At 39.6% G+C, this 23,365-nt stretch overlaps 1 protein-coding gene across 1 annotated transcript in view; it reads right to left on the bottom strand.

Moving 5' to 3' along the window:
* Astn2 (astrotactin 2) overlaps positions 1 to 23,365 on the bottom strand; it is an 803,377-nt gene that overhangs the window by 719,186 nt on the left and 60,826 nt on the right. Inside the window, exon 2 of the mRNA XM_032902906.1 lies at positions 9,692 to 10,076. Coding sequence (XP_032758797.1) covers positions 9,692 to 10,076 — 385 coding nt within the window. The remainder of the gene's footprint in view (positions 1 to 9,691; positions 10,077 to 23,365) is intronic.

The following is a 23,365-nucleotide window of genomic DNA, read 5'->3' as shown; positions in this document are numbered from 1 at the left end:
TTTGATTGCCTCCCATCACAACGGACATTTGATAATGCACATTTTCTTCTTCATTTTTCTACCTTATTTCTATAGCAGAAATCATGCTGCTTTCTTCACTGCTTTATCTTCAGTGACCTCAATATATCCTGACACACAGTAGGTGTTTAATCAGAAATTGTTGACTCAGTAAATGAAGGAATCGATGAACAAACATTTTCTTATTTATCAAGCGTGTATGGACTTGTAAGCTAATTACGAATCAAGAACTTTAAAACATCACGGCATATGACCCAATACTTTTCCTCCTAGGAATATAGCCAGAGGAAAATAAGTTTAAGCCCAAACATAGTTGTTTCTGTTGACTGAAATTACAGACAAACAAACAAACAAACAAACAAACAGAAAAGCAAAAAAGCAGCTAATGCTTAGAAAATAAGAAGCAATGATGAGACAGAAGTATAAATATGTTTAATGCTTATGATCTAAGATTAAAATGAAAGAAGAAAACTTGAGTGAATAAATATAGAAAATTGTGATCAAAAAGTAATTTGATAAATTGCCAAAGGATATGTATTTTTAATCTTCCTACAAGGAGCATGTACATAGCTTTTATGATTAGAAAATATCCCAGGGGGAAATGAGGACAGATTTGTGGGCAGTTGAGTTCATCTTCCACATTCAAAATGGAGAGGAGGCTGGTTTAACAGAGGACAGTTACGTCACTGTGTCACTGTAGGAGGCTAGTGCTAAACTTCTATGGACTCTGGTGACAGGCAAGCCCCACAGGGCCATTTGCAGCTATTATGGGGAAGGCCAGGTTAGGAGGGTACAAGTCCCAGGTTTCTGGTAAATGGCTCTAGCTCTGATCAATCAGGGAACCATCTTGAAGCCCCTGACATTTATCAAACCTCCTTCACCCTCATCTGTCACTGTGTGGTAAGGCTGCCTAGACAGGCACACTCTAATCAAGTCAGCATGCCCTGAGGGGCCCCAGAGATACAGAGCTGAGGGATACAGAAGGAGTGTGGAGAGAGAGAGAGAGAGAGAGAGAGAGAGAGAGAGAGAGAGAGAGAGAGAGAGAGGATCCTGAGGGAGGTGGGGTGAAAAGCACACTCAGAGAGGACCCGTTTGTTTTGCTATCACAGCAATTAATGCCGGGAAGTGACATTTTAAGGGGTGCTGGTGACAGCTTTGGTGACATTCCTATTTGTGATTCCATGACAAATCTCTGTCTATATCTTATTTTAGCGAGTGTGGAGACAGCTCTGAGGCCGGCAGACTAAGCTCCTCTCTGTTAGAGACTCCATCTCTCTGCTTCTGTACAGTCTAGCCATTTGCACACTGGGGACAAGGTCCTGAGGAATTTGAAACCAAAGGCCATGATCCAGTGTTAGCTCTTCGATGACCCCGTTACCCAATCCAATCCTTCTAATGATTACCTGAGGGGGAAATGAGCTGCTGTCATTCTACATGTTTCATCTACTCTGCCTATCAGTTGGGGAGCAATAAGACTGGACAGGAAACAACATTTTAAATCCTTTCAAGCCTGGTTAGGTGTAAGGAATGTATTTTGATGTACAGATCCTGCTGCCTTTGTTTTCTAAGCAGCTCTACAAAGAAAACACAATGGTAACAGCTTAAGCTGCAATTTTGCAGGCAGAGATTAGAAAAGATTACCTAAATTGTATCTGAGTCCCAGGCCCACTTCCCCATCCCTGACCAGTGGCCACATGCTTTTGTTTGAATGCATCCATAGATGAGATGATAATGTGTAAGACCTGGCGGTGGGGTTGTGAGAGGGGGCAGGCGGGGAAGCAACAATGTAAAAAGGAAATCAATTTGCCAGATGATAGTCAGTGTACTTCAGGAACAACCAAATTGTGGCAATAAAGTGTTTACTGAACATGAACTCTAATATGTGATCACAAAGAAACTGTCATCATTTGCCCTTCCTCCTATCTCATCAGGCAGAGAGAGGTGAGAGTGAGACAGGGGCTAAAAGTGATAGCTGTTACATAAATATATGAAACTGTTAAATAACCAAAGGTAGCAACTCGTATTTTATCCACCATTCTAAGTGACTAGCAGGAGGCCATCAACATGGATAAAGGGTATGAGTGACAGACTTAGGAGGGAGGCCAAAAGAGAAGGTGCAGGAGTTCTCAGCTCACCTTCCTTTCTGGCAGACTATCTCTGATCAGATCACTCATACAGGGTCAAAGTGACTAAGGCTGCATCTTCAGTCTAAGGGGTGCTTTGTATTAAAGAACTAGGAAGGCACTTTAAAGACACGACTGAAAGTCAGTGGAGTGTAAGGAAGTCAGGACAGCTTGGTGTTAAGAAAATCCTTTTTCTTTGTTTATCCAAAGAGGTCTCCCTTCTGCTTTTATGATATACGTATTCCCTTACATTCTCTTGTTTCCCTTCTTAGCAAGAAGGGAAAGAGGGAGTATGGGAAGAGATTGGAAGAGAGTTAAAATAAAACATGGTGTCACAATGAGACCTATTTCTCTGTATGCTAACCAAAAACATTGTTTTAAAGTTTTTGTTCCAAACTTTTTTTTCTTATGATGGAGTATCTGTTTTAGAAACAGCTTCCAAAGTATATGGAGCATATCCCTGGTAAAAGTAATGTACTTCTGCAAACATTTCCCCCAGTTAACCCAACAGAGTCCTGACAGGCCCTTTTATTAATTGTTAGGTGGTATTTTTCAAGAAAGTATTTAGTGGTGATGGAGTTTTGGAGATTGAAAGTACAGTGTCCTAGGACAATAAGATCAAGGTTGTACAAAAGTTCCCTTGATTGGACAGAGTTTTCCATTTCATAACATTGAGAATCAGGATTGAATGAAGGACACTGCCCAATTGAAACCATAATCATCTTTCTAACTTCCATAGAAGGTGACAGAAAACCTAGGAATCTGTATTCCTGAGTCCCTGGAATGACCTTCATCCTTCAGATCTACTAGCAAAGAGTAGGGGCCCAGTAGTCAGAAATCTGTGTCTACTGTGTATCACCCAGCACTGCATTAGGCTCTGATGCTTCTTGTATGTTCTATTCAGATACTGTGAAATCAGTTCAGTGACTCATACCCCCATAAATAACATGATATATAGATAATAGCAAATATAAGATCATTGCATATATAACATTATAAATTCTTTTGTAAAGCTTATTTTTCACTAAGGCCATATATGTGTATATATAAATGCATATATATATATATACACACACATATATAGATATAGATATAGATATAGATATAGATATAGATATAGATATAGATATAGATATAAATTCATATACACATGGGAAGTAAAATGCCAAGCACATTTCTTAAGTATATTTCTTATTACTTCAATACATGGTACTAAAAATTTTGTATAAACTTGGCACCAAATGATTTGATTTGTTCGCATCTAACCTGAAGTATTTCCTTCTTCCCTTCAGACTGTAAGGATTAACATGAGTTGTATTACCTTCAGAATATGTTTGGTTTGTCAGTCAGACAAAACTAGATTTAAGTTGTGTTCCCCTTATAGCTAGAAGCCTAGAAATAATATTTGTATTTTTATGAAGATATTACTTTATTTCGGTGATGTATTTAATAAGTCACTGTTTCAAACGTACTAATACTACAACATAAATGTAGATAAGATCTGCCCAGTGCAGAAAATGGATAATGAGTCCCTGAGAAGAGTATCCCTCTGGAATGAATGCTGAAATATCCACTAGTCTATTCATTCATTCATTTCCCCTATCCCACCAACTACTGACTCAGCACATATATAATGAAAATTCTGTCACATGCCAAGTATTGTATGGTATGGAATGGACTAAACAGACCTATTACTTGTTCTTATGGAACTAAGTATGGTGAGAGTATGATATATATATATTTAAATCTATCTAGTAAAAATACTGATTAAAAAAACACATAGAAGAGTTGGTAGAGGACCCAAGAGAAGATCCCACATAGAGGAAACAAGCTTTATCTGGGAATGTGATCTATTTTAAGATCATGCTGATGAGAAATTATCTATGTTGTGATAGATTGGGGAAAGAAAGAGAGGTTTTATTCCAGCAAAGATAGACCTGGTGTATGCAAAGAGTCTATAGTTAAGGAATAGTAATGGGTTTTTCTTTTTTTATGTTTTTAAATTATTTTTTAAAATTTATTTTATTTATATGAGTACAACATTACTATCTTCAGACACAACAGAAGAGGACATCAGATCCCATTGCAAATGGTTGTGAGGCATCATGTGATTGCTAGGAATTGAACTCAGGACCTCTGAAAGAGCATTCAATGACCTTACCTGCTAAGCTATCTCTCCAGCCCAGAGTAACAGGTTTAAAGAAATGAGAAAAAGTCATGTTGGGGAGAGTGTTAGGAATGAGAAGTGAGAGTTCTGGGATGCCTGGATGTGGACCAATGTCATCACAACATAGTGGCTGCCTGTGAAGAATGGGCAAGAAGAGAGATACCATGCAAGCAGTGAGACCAGATGGGAGGAATGTGAGGCCGAGGAGTTTGAGGGTCACCAGCAAGAGAAGTATGGCTGAGGGAAGGATTGGTGGCCTTAGTTTAAAGGACTAGAATTACAGGCTAGTGATTCTGGGTAACAAAGAATGAATAGGAAAAAGTTGGGGGGCACTTTGCCTATGAAAGAGTTACATGAAAATACACATAGAAAATACACATAGATGATATTTACCTGACATTCACTGAGAGGTGTCACAGGGACATTAATGAAGAACTTCTGTTTCCAACACATTGAAGTGATCTCTTCACATCAGGCAGGAGTTCACTGTGTATCAAGAACCACTCTACACTAGGAAGATTTCCCTTTGCCAAGTCCCTTCTGCCAATTTAGTATCTCAGAATTGCTAGGTAGCTGCTTCCTACCTCAGAGATCACACCCTGACTATCAAGATTATTAATGTTTTGTAAGGGAATGCACACCACTGCTGTGTGTTTTGAACACCCCTGGAATTGAGAACTCAGTGTCTTCCAAAGATTACAAGTCTCAGTGTAAAGGGCTGTACTTAGTAACAGTCCTGTGGGTACTCGGGATGCTCTCAAGCTCAAGTTTGAAACACGTTAAAGTCCTGTGACCTTGAACTCATTACTTAACCCCTCATTTCTTCAGTATCTTGTGATGTGTAGGGACAATGTTAATACACATATCCCATAGGGTTGTTTTGTAGTTTAAATGATATATTTCATTGAAAATTCCAGAAAAGAATTAAAAGTCAGTTAGTAACTGTACTCCTGTTCAATGATATAAGATAAAAGATAGCATTAACAGCAATATGCACTACCCAAAGCTTCTGTGCATCTCCCATTCAGGATATGGCATTGGCTTAATGAGAGAGTGAACACAGCAGCAGAACAATCCTTACAGATACTCAATACGTCTAATATTCCCCTTCCTGCCACCATATATCCCACAGACCAAAGAATAACTGGACTATTCACAGCAAAGTTTAAACTGCTGGATCTGTGTCAGATAGATTATCTGATGCCTCTATATCTCTCCCTGTGGGCCATTACTTATTTAGTGCTATTTTTCTTCCTTCTCTACCTTACATCCTTAGATAATGCAGGAAGGAAGAGGGAAGGAATGCATCCCTTCATTTCAGGGAATCACTACAATAGGGGAAATTAGAGAATTGAACTTCAAAAAAGAAATAAATTAGTTCCAATGTTAATTAGGGGCAAAATGTATTGAGAAAAAATTTATAATGGAAGCAATAATGTGGATAAGTATATTATACTACAGGAACACTCAGAGGGCTGCCTGTGTAGACAATATTCCATATACTCTCTTGACAATACAAACCACATTGTGAAACTGGGTACATATGCCTGTTTCCAATGATCAAATTGGATTTCATTTGATGCAGCAATTCAGCACTTAGGAACATGCCTGCCCTACAGAAATGGTCTGACAGGCTGAAGGAGTATTTGCCTAGCTCACTAAACTGGTAACGATATGCTTTGCCTGCTATCTCCCTATTAGTGCAAAAATGTAAAATAATGGCTATTACAGCAAATAATAAAGGGAATTGCTGTATACTAACCGTATCCACAGAATGGCATCTACAGAGCCTTCATGGATAGGAATGCATGAGTGACAGGGAAGATGATTTGGATATATTGGTTTTCAGTCTTATTAGTGGCAGCAGGTAGGGCAAAGGTAGAAAGTTAGCTGCTGTTTTGTGCAATTTCAACCTTTTCCTCCCTTTCCTTTCTTCCTTACCTTCCTCATCTCTTTTTCCTCCTATACCGTTTTTCTTTCTTCTCACCTCCTTTTGCTTCCTTAATTCCCATCTCTCCTTTCTTCTATTATAACTAACACATAGTCCTTCATCATAAAACCCAATAAAAATAGCTAAATGCACATCCATTATCTTTTATACTATTCTTCAATAAATTCATACATTTGTTAATCTAACTTCATTATGCTTCCCATGCATAAACTTCACAGGAAGGAAGGCTAAGTTTACAAGGGAGGAGGAAGATTACAATTGAAATGCTTTGAGTTTCCTTTTGTATTAATGATAGAGATGAATATTCATTTATTGACACAGGTAAACTTTTAGCAACTCACTCATTTGATGTCAAGGGTGATAGACAACAAAAATATCACAGAACCTTCACATCCCAGGCTCAAACTAGGCCAAATAAACATAGCAAAGCAAAACAAGAACAAGAACAAAACTGTTCAATCATCGTGCTGGGGCAAGGTCATAAATCCACTGTTGGGCTGTAGGAAAAGCAGGAGAATATCATGTGTGGATGGGGAGAGAGCACAGGGCACGGTTACCCAATAGCATCAGAAGAACATTTCTATATCTCACAGTGGATAAATCATATCTGCATATTCCATATGAACATTATCTCTCCTCAATATCCTTGAGCCCATGCAACCTCAAGCAGTTGTCACTTTAAAATTGCCTTCTTTCAGGTTTTCTACGCCCTCCTGCAAGACTTGCACATTTGAGCTCAAATTGAGGTTGGTACAATTCAATCTGGCTGAGGCAATTTAATGCCAAAGGCAAATTGCAAGAATGAAATGTGTGTGTGGAATTAACCTCTGGCAATAAAATTTCAAATACTGTAGGATCATTTTTGCATCCCTAATTATTATTTTTATAATTACACATACTTATGAGGTATAGTGGGGGTGATTCAATGTAGGTATACATGTACAATGATAAAACAGAATAATTTATATTTCTTTCTCCTTAAGGATTTGTCTTTTGATTTTGGAACCTTGAAATAATACTCTTCTAATTCTTTGTAAATACCTAACAAATCCTTGTAGATTGTAATCATCCCTTGTTCCTTAGTATATATGCACCTATTCCTATGCCTTAACTGTGTTCTGATACTCAGTGAGCATAGACTTCCCAGCTTCAGTATATTGCTAATACTTTGCATTTTCTAAAGAATAGACTTTTGTGATTCTCTCTGAAGAAAGGCAACAGAGCCCAAGCTTGACATGTACTAATGTACCTAGGTCTTTGTCTGATATTTCTAGTGGACTGAGGTCAACCATGATTTCAAGACTATATCTATCACTCAGGAACTGCTTCTAGCATTTGTCTCCTCAAGGACATATAGAATTCTTTGTGATGTGGGGAATTGCATGAAAAGTGTTCTCTTTTTCCCTGATTTTGTTCTTGACTTCCGCTCTTATACCCAAGTCCCATGAACTTCACAAAGAATTATGTGGGTAGGCTGAAAACAGAAAAACAGAAGATTTGAGGGCACATCATGGCATCATGTCTAACAAGGTAGTTTTTTAAAAGACATTCTACCAGTAAGCTGGGGATTGGAACTTAGTGCAGTTCTGCCTGGTGCATTCAACCACACTGCCTACCTCTCAGGAATCAAGAACTTTTCATTGGCCTTTTGAACACTGATATTTAAATTTCTGAGAATCTGAAACTAGCTCTTTTGTCTGAAAGAGTTCATTTTGGTAAACAAAACAAACACAAACACACAATGAGCAAGCAATCCAACAGCAGAAGAGTCCCCTCGAAGCTGTTGCCAAGTGGGAAGTCTGAAAGGAGCAGAACTGAGGCATCTCAGCAAAGTAGAAGACTTGAAACCTCCCTCAACTTCTGAGGAGTCAGCCCAATTCAGCATTATTCTGTCTCCTGCTATGACAGTCCTAATAGTCAGAATCTTCCTCGCTCTTTGAGAAGAAAATAGTATGGAACCGGAATGGACACATTTCATCATCTTTAAGAGGCCCAAAGCTTATGAAAAGCTAACCTCTCAGAGAAATGAGCCATCATCTGGATCTTCATGGTCCACTCTGACCATGACATGGTGGACAAGAAGATGAGTGTCTACAGAAACAGACATTTTTCCTGACGATTTGGGACTGAATCTCTGATCTCAGCTCTGCCACATCCTGGCTGTGTGCATGGAGGTACCTGTGGCTCTATTTAAAGTTTACAGATGTTTTTCTACCATTCTATGACTTATGGGAGAAAACTCCCACTCTGCTATCTAAGAGCAGCACAGAGGTTCTGTCTTGCACATCACCAATCCAGGTCTCATACACTATCTAGTGCACTGGAACTACTTTGAAGATAGAGAAACACTATTAGCCAGCAGATGTGTTGGGGGAAGGGAAGGCATTGACTGCAAAGATTAGATTTCTCATGCTATAACTCACTGAAACCTTACAGTCTCTCTGAAAAGCTGAAAACTTGTAGCCATAACCTTTGATGGGAGATAAATGTATACCTTGCCTAAGTTCACAGAAATAGAAATATTGCACCTGCTAACCCTGTTTCTATTTTAATACGTACTGATAAGTACTGGGTTGTAATATAGTCTCTATCACTCTAGCATATGATGATAGAACATTATGTGGTTCTGTTTCATACTGGGGAGAGATGGATGGAGGAAAGAAGGGGGCATTGAGGGATGGAGGAAGAGAAAGACAGCAAACAAGAAAAATAGTGGCAACCTCCCCTGACTCTAAGATGTTTTCTCTTTCCATTTTCATGCTGGGGAATATGTTGAACGTGAGGATTGTAATGTGATGCCGGGGTGGGGGGTGAAAGTTCTACAATGCTCAGCATTGGAACATTCCCAGCTAGAGAGGGGTTGGTGTCTGCCTAGGTATAGCACTCTAAGATATGAAAAATGAGAAGCTCCATCCAGAAGACAGTTCTAGGATGGCGGAATGCCTGAAGTGTATTTCACTTGAGAAGGCTGGAACGACTGATTTACAGAAGTAATGGGCACTTTCTATTTTTCTCTTGTCAAAATTCCCAAGATATTTCTTGGAGAAGGAGGAGCAGATTCAATTTCTTTATGGACAAGAAGGAAAAAGCCATAGTTTTCAAGTTGTATGGGAGGAGAAAAACAACCTTCTAATAAGAATGTTCAGAAATAGTCCAATTCTTGATAGTGAAACGGCTGTCAAGGGAGGTAGTTAAGAAACATTCAAAAGTATTGGACTATGGACACTCTCGTGCCCTCAAAACTCCAGGTATTGATATAATATTTATGTCATTGGCAAAGAAGCAAAAGACACGGAGTTATAACTCGGCAGAGTAATGGATCTAATATCTACAAAGATTGATCTCAACAGACCCTACATATGTCCCCAAACCCTGTACCTCTCCCTATGCTCCAGATTGCCCCAGAAAAGACACAATGTTAGAAGGGCTCACCTTTCTTCTCAAATTCCACTTTCTCTTCTCCTGGCCTTCCCAAGCTGTCCAGGGCATGAGTCATCTGGCTATCAAACTCATCCTCACGGGAGACATGGTTGGCCCGCCGGGGTGGGTCCTCTTCCTCTTCATAGTCATAGTCATCTAGGATGGGGGTTTCCCGGATAGGCACACCGATGACTGAGTTGTGTGCCTGTAGTCTGGTGGAGCGGAAGCTCTCCCTGGCCTGAGGACCGAGCAGCACAGATGGGATGTAGTGAATCTCATGAGTGGCTTCTGTGCTTGCGCTCTTCTGTGGGATGCGCCTGCGCTTTTGCCAGCGCCGTTGGGCATACAATGCCACTGTGAACACCAGCAGCAAAAGGAGCAGTGCAATGAGTCCACCCTGGAGGAGAAATAAAGAATGGCAAAGAAATGGGCCACTGGCTTGTTAATAGTAGACGCAGATCACACTACTTCTCAGCCCAGATTCTTTTCATAAACAACCTGTGAGACTCTAAGGAAACCTTCATTTTCCACGCTTTAATTTTATAGTCATCAAGGATGAAGAAGAGTCTTACCCTCCCTTCTTTACAAGTTTGATATGAAGAGAAAAATATATCAGTAACAGCCATGTTAGAACAATCTACCTTGTTAAATGTAGGCAGTTGTGTTCTTATTTCTCCTATCAGCTGAGCAGCCCCAAAATAATTCATCATACTCCCTCAGTTTTATTATATTATCTACACAATGAGTTTCCCAAAAGCTCAAGAGATAGTAACATTCCCTACACTCCATCACAACTTTCAGATAGTATTAGATTGTATTATCCAAATCCAAATAGTTCTATAGTCTGTGTTTTCTTCATTTTCACCCTTTAATCTTTGACTTTTCAAGAAGCAGTTGGGGAAAGAAAGTAGGTGCTTCCCAAATGTTTGGAGAATGAATTAGTGGAAAATGAATGACAGTAAAACTTCATAAGGCTCCTTTAATCAGAAACTTAAAGTAAACTGAAGTTTATTTATCTTAGCCCATCTCACCATTGTGTATTAAAAATGTACATGTCTGTCTGTAACTGACTTGTAAAATTCATGAAATGATCTTGTCTAAGATTTTCTGAGGGCAAAATATTCCCTAAATATGCATTCTTCTTCCAGGTCCCTGATAAAGGTGGATAGTAGTAGTTTTACACTCAACTGATCTCTCCTAATCACCACAATGTCAAGAAAAAAAGTCTCTCTATTTCTCACTTTGTATTATTTTTCACCGCCTCTTAGTTCAGTTCCGTTCATGTGTATTGAGAGAAGGAGACTCCAGTAGATACTATTTAAAAGTCTCATTGTCTTTTCCCTTACCTGGTCCCTACATCCTGCTCACCAAATATACAATGGATACCCTCATGTTATTTTATCTAAGACCCCTAATTCACTACAGTAAATATATTCAAAATGCAGAGGGGTGGAATGTAGCTGGGTATAAAGTTGAGGTAAGAGCATTATAACAGGACTGAAGTACGGCATTGAACTTAGCAGTGATTTACAATAAGGTCCCAAGGAATATTTTCCTAAATGTCATAACCTTGAAATCAATAACATAAGCTGAACAGATCCTCCCACTACATAACTTTATTTAGATATGAATGTGTATAAATTTTCAATTATATGTAAAATATGTAAGTCAAAAGCTTCTTTGTAGAGGGAGATAAGTTGAAAGTTGAGGGATTTGGAGAATGTATCATAAAATGGCTCCCAGTAAGCATGGACTTTAGATGTTCTCTGTCAGTGCACCTGCAGGATGGTTGTATCAAAACAGCAGAAAAGCAGGAAAATTCACTGTAAAGAGAAGAATTCATTCATAAGCATGAGGCCCTTGAAAGAACCACTGGACTACCTTTGTCTCATTTGGACATTCTACTCAGGAAAGAAAAACAAGTGACTCAAAAGGGAGAAATAGCACATTGAGTTGCCAGAAATGGCTAAGGTTGCTAGAACTGACCCATGCTAATGGTGCCACATTCTACCTCCATCTTCCTTCACCAGGAACAAGTGAAGAAAAAGGAAGAGCAATCGATATGTCATCAAGAGCTGGATCATTTAGCCTCTGAGCACACAGCAGGAGCAAATTCAGAACCTGGTGGCCAAAAGTACACTGAAAGGCAAAACAAGCATCATAGGAGAATGAATGTTGGGTAGACTACTTTGAATTTTCCTAAAGTAAATTAAGATGAAGCTGAAGTTCAAAGGCTGATATGTTGAGGCCCTTTAGTTTCAGAGTCAACCTGATACCAAATCCAATATGAGGGGGGACATCTTTGGTTTATTTATTTGTTTTATAAAATAAACAAAAATGGTGAAGGGCTGAAAATTCATCCCCTCAACAGACCAAATAGCAGTCTATTGGCATGAATATATAAGTGTACAAATGCATGTGTAAAAATGTGATTTAGGTCTCCTTTATGAGCGTGAGATTTTCACTATGTTCTTAGGTAAAGGGAGGGAAGAAGTGAGTCCCCTTCTCTTCTCGATTCTTCCTTCCCTACCTGTCTCTTTGAAGGATTTTTCTATTTTCCCAAATATATTACTGAGAGTGCCCGTAGATTCCCCAGTAGAGGCAGACAAGACCAAGGACATGAAATAGAAATGTTAAGGACAGGGTCTGCGTCCAGGATAGGTGAAGCTCTGACTCCCTGCATGCTTCTGGCTGTGACAAGAGTACTACAATGGGTTACCTTCTTGGGCTCCAGTAGGAGCCTTTGGAAATGATTATTCTCACTGTGAAGAATTATGCCAAGAATTTATAAAAAAAACAACATGTGATCTGAGTAAGAGATGTCTGCCACAGAAAGACCACAAATAGCAGCCTCCTTCCTATAGTTTCTCTATTCCTCTACTCTAGAGCAAACCTTTTCACTCAGCTCCCTGAGGACAAACCTATCTTCTAGTTCCCCAAGCCTCACGGAATAACATCTAGCGTTCCTACCCTGGCACTCAAGGTCATTCATGGCTGCACCCTTGCTTCTTTTCGATGCTTCTATTCCCTGCAAGTCTAGCCTGTCCTGCCTAGCACATCTCACCCTACAGCCTAGAGCTGACTAGTCAGCCTGTCCCCTAAGTATGATGGCTACTTCATCTAATTGCCACCTCCACCTAAAGTGATCTTTCACTCTCTAAAGTGCACTGAATAAAGTAACCCAAGAATCACGCCCTCACAGGAGCTCAAGGGGTGACCTCATTTGGATATTAGAACTTTGTAAATATTATCAGTGATGATGAAAGCATATGAGATTAGAAAAGACCCTAAACAAATTGGCTGGTGTCCATTAAGAGGAGAGAACATAGTAGCATGGCCACATAGAAGGAAGGTAAGGCGAAGACAAAGACAAACTAGGGTGACCCAGCTGAAGTCCATGGAACACCACGAGTCCATGGGTTTCCATCACCAACTGGGGTAGATTCTTCTGTACGGCTTCCAGATTTAGTGGCCTCTAGTGGCATATTTAGGGGATTTCTGACATTGAGCTATGAGAGAATAGTTTCATGTTAAGCCACCTAGTTTATGAGAGCTGTTGTGGAAACCCTAGGAATCTGATCTGCTCATTGTAACTTTTACCCCCATACACATCATTTTCAATATTATGTTTTTTGAGGATGTATTCGATGCTACCACAGTACCATGAATAAATCCTTGAGACAGCAAGGAAGAGGAGAAACATTTATTGTGCCTATTGTTTTAGTCCATCATAGCAAAAGCAAAGTGTCTCACATTGTGGCATCCAGGGAACACAGAAAATGCCCGATCTCTCATTTTTCCTTCTTTCCCTGCTGAATTAAACCTCTTAGGAATCACCTTTGAAGATACCAACAGTGGTGTGCTTTACACATTCTCAGTTAATCCTGTGGTTGACATTAGCTATCACAGGATCTTTGTCTCTTTGTCTCCAAGTGTTGCAGGACTCCCAGTGATCTGGCAATACTATATCCAATGACTGTTTCTGGCCATTTTTCAAGGACAAGTTGTGAACTGTTATTACCTAGACTATGGTGTAATGTAGAAGATGCTGTAGGAAATGTCCTGGTGCCTAAACCTGTCCCTGGACACACTGAAGACATGCAAGTACAAGGCCTTGTCGTTAGCTCTAACTGGCACCCACAGAGCCCCTGATCATACACTGTATGTCACCTCAGCTGCTCTTCTTTTCCTCTCAGCACCTTTACCTAGTGTGCTTACACAATCAATATTAAAATAGTCATAAATTACAGAGTCTAGGGACTAAAAAACACCCCCAGGACACCCTCCCAAGCGAGAGCCTTCAGAGAAATCAGAGTTGGGATGTCAGTCCACCTGGCCTCATTTTCATCTATTTCTCCTGTTTAAATATCCAGGCACAGGAGAAGAAGCAAGAGAATGGAAAGAGGATAATATGGGAAATGCTTTATTTGACAATGTGTCATTCGGAAACTGATTATTTCTGTCTCTGGCCTTTTTAATATTCCCTCACAATGGCCAAGCCGCAAGGGGATTTGGTATTCTAAGTCTGGATTTATAATACTCTGTTCTGCAGTGATAAGAACACGGGCCTTTAATCCTCAGAGCTGTGAACATGCATATTCTCCTAAGTAATGTCCTTCCCTTCTTGCCACTTGTTTCTGGTCCCTGGCAGGGAGCCACACGATAGCTTTGAGCAGGTGACCCATTGGATTTTCTATTTGGCCAGATGCCTAGTGACAGAGGTAGTATGGTAGGGTGGAACAAGCCTCCAGATTCTCTGAGAAGTTTCTTTGGGGCTTCAGTGTATGCATAAGCTGTGATGATTATAAGAAAATAGTCCAATCTCTTTGAGGTACAAATAAAGAAACTGTTTCTGTCACTGAGAGAAGAGTGCTTTGGCCAAGATCACAGAATGTCCTGCAAAGGTTTTCGAGAAAGAGTTTGCAGTCAGTACCCATCACAGCTGCTAATAAACCTGTCAATCAAGGAAATGTGTTTGATGAAAGAAGTTCTGCAAACTTCCATTTGTCCCCTGCCCCAGGACAAGATAGCATTCAGTGTGATCATTTAAATGAGTGCTAGATACTCTTCTTGCCTTTATCTCCTCTCTTCCTTAATTCAAAATCCATTCTCCTACCATAATGAGAGCTGGTAGAAACACACCTACTTCATCTCCCATTGACTCAGCTGGGAGTGTCTGTGATATGAAGTTCAAGTCCTTGCCACACAGACAGGACTCCATCTCTGTGAGCAAGCTAGCATCAAATGTACACTTTTGAGATGTTAATGGGGGACTCAGCAACCTTTATTCTTGACATAGGTTGGTAAAAAACATGCTGTGGCTGTAGAAAGATCATGTTGTATATACTAGGGGACAGAAATCAGGGAGGCCACTGAGGTTTCTCATGACAAGATAAACTACTGCTTCTTATATGGGATAAATTTGTACTCCAGGAGCCATTAGGAATGAGGAGCCATTATAGTTGTCACAGATAGGGGTGGTAGAGGATTTGTATTATCATCTAGTGAGTAGTGAGTAGAGACCAGTGCAATTTAGGGAAATTTCCTAAATGTACAGGAAAGCCAAATTAAAATAAAAACAAAAACAAAAACAAAAAACAAACCCAAGTGCATGAGGCACTAATACCAACAACTGATAGCCCTTGGTTTAAGAGAGATGATGAAAACTAATCTAAATTAAGGCTGTGGAGGTATGTAGCTGTCTACTGGGATTTCTTTTTTTTTTTTTCCTTTTTCTTTTTTTCAGAGCTGGGGACCGAACCCAGGGCCTTGCGCTTGCTAGGCAAGCGCTCTACCACTGAGCTAAATCCCCAACCCCTTTACTGGGATTTCTATAACAAGTACGTAACAGAATAGGAAGATTGAATTAGCAGTAAAGGGAGAGGAGGAAGGAGGTACTGACCATGACAGTGAGATCTGGATTTTATCATTGGGCCAGAGTGGGACCTATCTAATTAATGATTTCCTGAATAATACTCTATGTTATGCAAGATCCTAGCCCATAATCAAATGAAAGATGTTTGCATGCATAAATAATCAATTAGCTAAAAGAAGATAAATACACACAAAAGATAAGTTGTTGTATATAAATACACATAAATATTCTCATCTGTAACTATATACCCACATTCTTCTGTACGTGTATAATTAGTTACATTTATCTACAATTATGTCTTTGCCTCTAGGGAGATACTAGCTGACCTGTTTAAGAAGGCCCTATTAAAGAAAATAAGTCACCCTATTTATCACATATGTCTTAGGTGCATATTTTATTTCCCAAGACAATGCTGAAGAGGGGGGAAATAAAGAGACACATTGCAGTTCTTTGGAAAGTATTCAATGTCCACCTATTGCTTTACAGATTATATATCCTTAATCATCTTTAGGTTATATCAGAAAAGGAGTTAAGCCTTCACATAATCTATACCCTATGAAAAATAATTTATCTCTCAGACTGTAGCTAATAAACCCTCAGGCATGAAGTCCTGACCATGACCTCAAGAGACATGGGTGGGATCTTGACTCTACTACATTTTAGTTGTGGGCTGTGCTTAAATCACTTAACTTTCCTCTTTTCTCATCTACAAACAGGGTTACTAGCATGTAACTGAGAAAGAATGGGGGAAACTCAATGCAATCATGTTATGTAACAACACATCTAGCATAATGAGTTGCATTTAGCAGATCTCAAGAGATGTAACATCCTTTTTGTTGACGCAAGATTCTATTTCCCTCAAAAAATTAAATAAGAGATATTGATGACACCAGTATGAGATAGTCTTCAATACTGTAACTACATCTCACACTGCTTCCAGGCTATAAGGCACAACTGTGTTCCTTCCTAGGAGTATTCAGGTAAAACCATGTACCTTTAAAAATCTTTTCTTCTCTCCATCTCTTTACAGATTAATATATTTTCAGATAGAGTCTCACAGGTAGATCCACAGCTTGCTTCATAGGTCAAGTAATTTTTGAACCTGAGATCTTCAGGTTTCTGGCTCTTGAGTGTGTGTCCCCAACACCAGCCCAAAAGGCTGGCAATAGTCATTCTTGTGTACCAGAGTTCTATCCCAATTAATTGAATAAGAAAGATGACAAGAAGACAGTCACTGGACAAGGAGGAGGTATGTCTTCCGGGTCCTAGAGAGGAAGAGGGAATGCACGAGGAGGGCACTTCCTATACGAAGGCAAGGGGAGGGAAGCAGACAAAATGTAGGCTGGGGACTATTAGATCTGGTGGTCGAATCCACCAGGATGCACCACTGGAAAATTTATAACAGAATAGTTGATAAATTTAAGATGATAGATTCCAAGCCCAGCGATTATATTATCTATTGATTATAAACTAAGATTATTTGGTGTTTTCCGTTCCTTGGTTACTCAGGTGGGCCAGAGGGAAAGAACTTAGCTGAGACAGAATTCAGCCACGCTTTGTGACAGGAATAGTGGGCAAGGATTAAGCTCCAGGGGAAAGGTAGAGAGTGGAGCGCTGACTGTGAGTGGAGTGCTGGCACACCCACAGCTGCCCTAGAGACCAAGGGCAATTTCAGAGCTTTGGAGAGACAGAGCCAGCAATAGTGGGAGAGGCCCTGACGGGGGAATTTGTTTCGGTTCTAGTCTGGGAACAGATTGAGATCGCCAGTACCTAGTCAGCAATAACGTGTGTTGGTTTTTTAATTATTACATGCAACATCTTTGCTCTAATAATTTAGAAGATGAAAAAGCCAATACTGACCTTGAAAATGTTTTAGGACAGATGGAGTACCTACATGCTTTTGCTACTTTGCCTAAGACTGCTAGTATGGATGAAGGCACTACAGCAGATTAAAAAACACAGTGATCTGCTTTGTTTTATATCACAGCATTCCTCTGACTGAAATGCCCCAGCTAACTTCTTTATCTAGTGTTTGAAATCATAAGTCCAGTCATGAGTTTTCTAAAATAGCTAGGTCAAGTGTTTATTTACTAGCACCGCTGAGTCACTCATGCTTATTTATCAGAGAACACGGGACTTTGTAGGTTAACTTGAATATTACCCACTCCCTTGGACCAGACTTGGCTTGGAGGGATTTGTGAGAAAAGTGTATCTGAGAATATCAAAACATGACTTGAACTCAAATTATGGGTCCCAGCTGATGGCCTCTGTTCTGCTTGAGACAACTTTTCAGATTATGTGTGCCCCCCACCCCGTGTGTGTGTGTGTGTTTAGAAAGCTTTCACTTGTTATTCTAAAAATTCTCTGGATAGCTCATCCCTTGCATATCAAAACCCCAGATATATATATATATATTATATATATATTATATATATATTATATATATATATATATATATATATATATATCAATTCAGGTATTACCTCAGGTTCTCTTTTGATTTTTGTTTAACCCATGTATCAGCATCCCATGACCCAAGCCTCTAATTAGAGACAGCAAACATAAGCATATGACTGGGCCTGGCCCTAAACTCCCTCTGTCACAAGATAAACTTGAACTCAGAAATCTGCCTGCCTTTAAAATTATAAACCAAAAACCTTAGCTGGGTAAGGTCTTGTCCTGTGCTCTCAACTCCCTAAATCTCTTTATCTCCTTCCTTCGTATCTTTCTGATAAGCTGACTCAGAGTGCACCTGCCTTTGTTCCTTTGGATCTGTGAAGCTCCTTATACAATTCCTATTGCATCCTTATATTTTACATAGTTGAGAAATTATATATTTTAACTCATGTTTTCAGCATTCTTTCCCACAGCCTTGAGAGCTGTTCTAAAGGTCACAGTTTTCTATCATTTTGCTGAGAAATTAGAGACACCCTTGTCTCTCAGACTCCTGTTGCCTCTAATTATCCTGGAGTCAGTAACCTTGACAGAGAGAATATACACCTTGAAGAAGAAATGTGAAAATATGTATGTTATTATATAAACAAACCTTATGTCCACAGAAATCATCAGCACGTGTGGAGGCCCTTGCCCTCCTGGCTCAATTCTAGAGGCAGAAACCATGTCATTCTGCCCATTACATGGCCAAGTAGATATAACATTAATCAACTGCCTATTTCTCAGAATCTAACACTGAGTAGGTGTCATTATGCACCTACTCTATTTCTATGCTGAGAATCAATGAATAGATAGGCCAGGTTTGTTTTCTTTCAGAATGATTATGAATGGTACATGTTTCTAGTAGATCTTCAGTTAATTGTTTAAGGAATGAAAGAATGAGTCCATTAAGTATACTTCTCTGAGGGTAGGTGGTTGAAATACACCTAGAGCTGTCTGGCCATCCTTCATTTGTATGTAACAGGATAATTCACACACGCCATTTAGCACAAATCAGTACTCCTCTCCATATCATTAGGTGACCTCTCAAACTCTCTCAGAACCCACTGTGAAGGATGCATAATGGGGACAGAAGAGGATTGATTTTCTTCCCACACTTATAAGTCACTGAGATGAACAGATGGACCCTTTGTGGTCAGGGAGGGGTGCTGTATGAATTCCTTGATCTATTCCCTCTCTTCACTACTTTAAGGGAATACCTGGAAACAGATAGTCAAGTCCAGGACTTTTCACTCAGTCATCAAACAATATTGTGACCTTAATACAGCCTCTGTATGATGCTTAATTTTCCCAACTTTCACATGACAGTACCAAGCCTCAACCAAATAGGTTGTAGTAGAGACTAGATATAATTGTACAGTATATTCTCTTTTCAGACAAGATCTCGCAATGTTGTCCAATTCTAGGTGGAAATCACTATGTGTTATTCATGCTGACACATACAAGTTTGGAAACTTACCCACCCTCCTGTTCAAGGTCTTAATTGTAACACCTTGTTGTTTTATACTGACCCTGTGCCAAACTATTTGCCTGGATTTAGAAATGCACAGATATGTCCTTGAAAAACTTGCAGTTGTTTGGGGAAATAGATATGCAAGCAGATAATTACTACCGTGCACAGTTTGATATACTTTTATGCCAGGGGGAAACCGTGAGGAGCAAAGAGTTTCTCACAGCATCCCATCCAAATCATACAGGGAGTAGGAATAAAACAGACTTCCCTGTAACTCCAATTACAGACAAATTAAAAGGGAAGAAGACTGCCCATGCAATCAAGTATATTCACACCCAAAATGAGACTGATAGAACACTGAGCAGCACAGTGGGTAGGAGTTGGAATGTCCACACTGTCATTTACCAGTTGGAAAGCCTGACATGGGTCAAGGCATTTTTTGGAGCCTCTGCTCTTTTATTTGAGAGTGAAAAACAATAATCTTGATGGAATGACAGCATTGGGAAGATTAAATGAACAACTGCACAAAAGGGAGCTAACACATCAGTGCTCAGAGAATGGTGGTGTCATGAATTCTGGCTTAGAAAAATACACTGAGGAAGGAATCAGAGACCCTAGTCTGTCCCTTGTCTCTTATATACCATGGAAGCCAACAAAGAATCCATGGTTCACATTCCTGATTGTTTAAAAAACACAAACAAGATGGATTCAGCAGCCAAATAAGCTAGGCATCCTTAACTTCATTTAGCAATTGAGTAAACTAAGCCGCCAACAGGGCACTCTGCCCAAGTTTGCAACATTGTGTAGTGGCAGAGAACAGATTTGATTTTAGGGCCTGAATCCATCTGCTGTAAGTTGCTGCAATCATCCTAACATCAAAAGCATCGCTTAGTACACTGTTGGCTTTTTTAAAATATTTTTAGACGATTAGTAGGAAGTACATATTAGTGAATATGCAGAAGGGTTTCCAAGTGTCTTTGAGCCTCTGAAGCCCAGGGCTGTGCTTGAGTTGTTCCAGAATCCTCTCCTCAGTGAGAGACCAGAACATACTTAAAGAATGAAGAAAATAATGCTTTTAATGCTCCATTAATTTCTGGGGAAGGCATTCAGGCTATAGGAATTATTTGGAAGCAAACATGTGTATCTGACTAACTTGTATCTGATGTTGGAGGGAAGAAAGAAAGAAAGAAAGAAAGAAAGAAAGAAAGAAAGAAAGAAAGAAAGAAAGAAGGAAGGAAGGAAGGAAGGAAGGAAGGAAGGAAGGAAGGAAGGAAAACATGGTGCAAATTCCCAACTTTATAAACCGCTGCAATTCCCATGTATGCATCAGTATGTAAATATGGAAATAAGGGAGCTTTCCATGAAAGAGGGCATTCTGGAAGGAACTCTGAGTTTGGATTTGAATTTGGATCTAAATCTAAGCTTATCAACTATAATCCTTGCTATTGTCACCTTTTTTTCCCCTTCCAATGTGTGTGCTTGTGTGTGTGTGTGTGTGTGTGTGTGTGTGTGTTGTTGTACATGTGCATGTGAGTATGAATGCATAGTCACATGTTTCACATGTACAGGTGAAGGTTACAGTATGACACTCGGAAACATATTATATATAGAAGCCTGGCCACTTGAACCCAGAGCTCACTAATTCAGCAAACTGAGATAGCTCATTTTCTCTGGGAATGCTCTGTCTCTGACTTCTGGATGTTAAGATTAGGTATGGACTACTATGCTCGCCTGACTTGTAAGTGAATAATGGGAAACTAGAGTCTGGGCATCAGGTGTTATGCTGATTGAGCTTCCCTTCAGTCTGCCACCTTGATATTCTAGTTTTAAAGTGGCCATGTTCATGAGCCTCTTCATGCAAAGAATCCCCTGCTTCTGATCCTGTTTATAAAATGTGTGTATGCTGAAGAATGGTTTGTATACAATGCTTAGGATGTGTAGTGAAAGGGAGGAATCTAAAAACCACAAGTAACTGGCAGAGATAACAGCAACCACCAAAAGCTATGCCACATGTCTTAGGGATTTTGACTGCATCTGATGCTTCTATCATCTACCCATCGAGCTTCTTCAAAACCCATTACCAGACACACAATAGGAGTCATGTTAGAGGCACTCTTTTGGATGCCATTTTTGGTCATCAGTGATGGAATTGTCAATTGTTTTTAAGGCCTCAGGGTCTCCCCCACTGAGACTGATCAGGAAATCTCCAGGGCAGTTAGTTATCAGGGCACAGAGTCAAGCATGGCATGTCCAGGAATAATAAACAAAAAGACAACAGACTCAACAGGAGGCTAGTGCATACAATGACAGGAGAAGGGAGCTAAAGTTGTCCCTGTTCCTATTGGGAGGGTTGGGGATGCTTCACAGTTTCTTCTCTATCTTCTGGTGTTGTGTCACCTTACCTTAAAAATACATATAGCTTGCAATTCCTTCAGAACCTGAAGTTAGCAAAGGGAATTATCTGTCTAATACTTCTTTGTGGGTGGTTTATGTGTACATTTGCACAAGGGTGTAAATGTGTGTACCTGCATTTATGGAGGTCAGAGGTCAAAACCAAATATCTTTATCAATCTGCACCTCATCTTTTGAGACAGGTTCTGAAAATGAATGCACATTTCAGTAACTGCTTAGAGTGGACGGCCTCTCCTTTTAAAATAATAGTATTAATTGACTCAAGTCTGACCTGAAGTCCATGATAACTTTAAGTTGATGTCCTTAACCACTGACATCTACAAATGTCTAAATCCAGATGGTTGAATGAATATGAATTCTGGGCGGCACATAATTTAATTTGTTATGCAGAGAAAGGACTATTGGCTCTGTATTCAAATCTAGCAGTTGTGGAAGAAATCATGGTATAGAAAGCAAAAAAAATTAAAGGGGAAAAGAAAATGGCCAAGAGAAGATAATATAAGGCCTCTTTTTTTCTTGACGCTCATGCTGAGCAGAGGATCAAATGATGCAAGCATTGAGGGGAGAAGGCATTAGGACACAGGAGAAGAAATTCCACAGAGAAAACTTAGAACTAAGATAAGCAGAATAAGCAAAAGTACTTTCTGCACAGAAATTGACTCTTTTCTTACAGTCTTCTAAGATTTCCTTAAGAGAATTAAGTAACTGCTAACTAACCTAGTCCTGAGAATCTCCTGTTCATTATCTAACCTGCAGAATTCACCCATGAAGCATGGTCATCAGTTATCTGGAGATAGCTTAGGGTTGACAAACCAGGGAATCTGATCTAGGGAGTTCAAATCTCAACCATGACAGCTTCTGAACTAGTGCTCATGGGTAGACTGATTTCTTCTCTGAATAGTCTTCTCCTTTCTGTGAAAGTGCATCTGTCACCCAATCTGATTCTCCAATTTGTTGAAGGAGGCAGATAAGGTTAATGATCGCCTGCATGAAGTTATCTAAATAAAGTAAATGAATATTCATCTGCGTCGATTTAATACATCAAAGGGGAACTGTTTGTGAGGCATGGGAAGAATAAGGTGCCTTTTAAATTTGGAAATTCTGGGGTACTTTGCAAGAGGAGAGACAGAATGAGTAGAAATAGGGGTGAGTAGAAGAAGAAATTGGAAAGAAAGAACCATGTCCTCTTGGTTCAGTTCATGCTCCTTAGCCAGGTACATCCAGGAGAATTCTTTTATCTTAGACAAAATTTCTTCCTTGTTCTCTGTCTATGTCCCAAGGCTTTTGACGGAGGGTAGAGAGGCAAAAAGCAACAAAGAGGACATGGAATGAGGCCTCGGGACTCTCTTTATTTCTCCTCTGAACTGGTTCTGACTAATACTTCTGCTTTGTAGACAATCACGGTTACATGATGGGGTATTAAACACTCAGCTCTGACACTGACTGAGTCATATTTCTTAACAGAGCTCTTCACATAAATAAAGTTAAAACT

This window comes from Rattus rattus, chromosome 1 (genome assembly GCF_011064425.1).
Source record: "Rattus rattus isolate New Zealand chromosome 1, Rrattus_CSIRO_v1, whole genome shotgun sequence".
Classification (NCBI taxonomy): domain Eukaryota; kingdom Metazoa; phylum Chordata; class Mammalia; order Rodentia; family Muridae; genus Rattus; species Rattus rattus.
The sequence above is the reverse complement of the archived record's forward strand: the minus strand, read 5'-3'. Positions and strand labels throughout refer to the sequence as shown.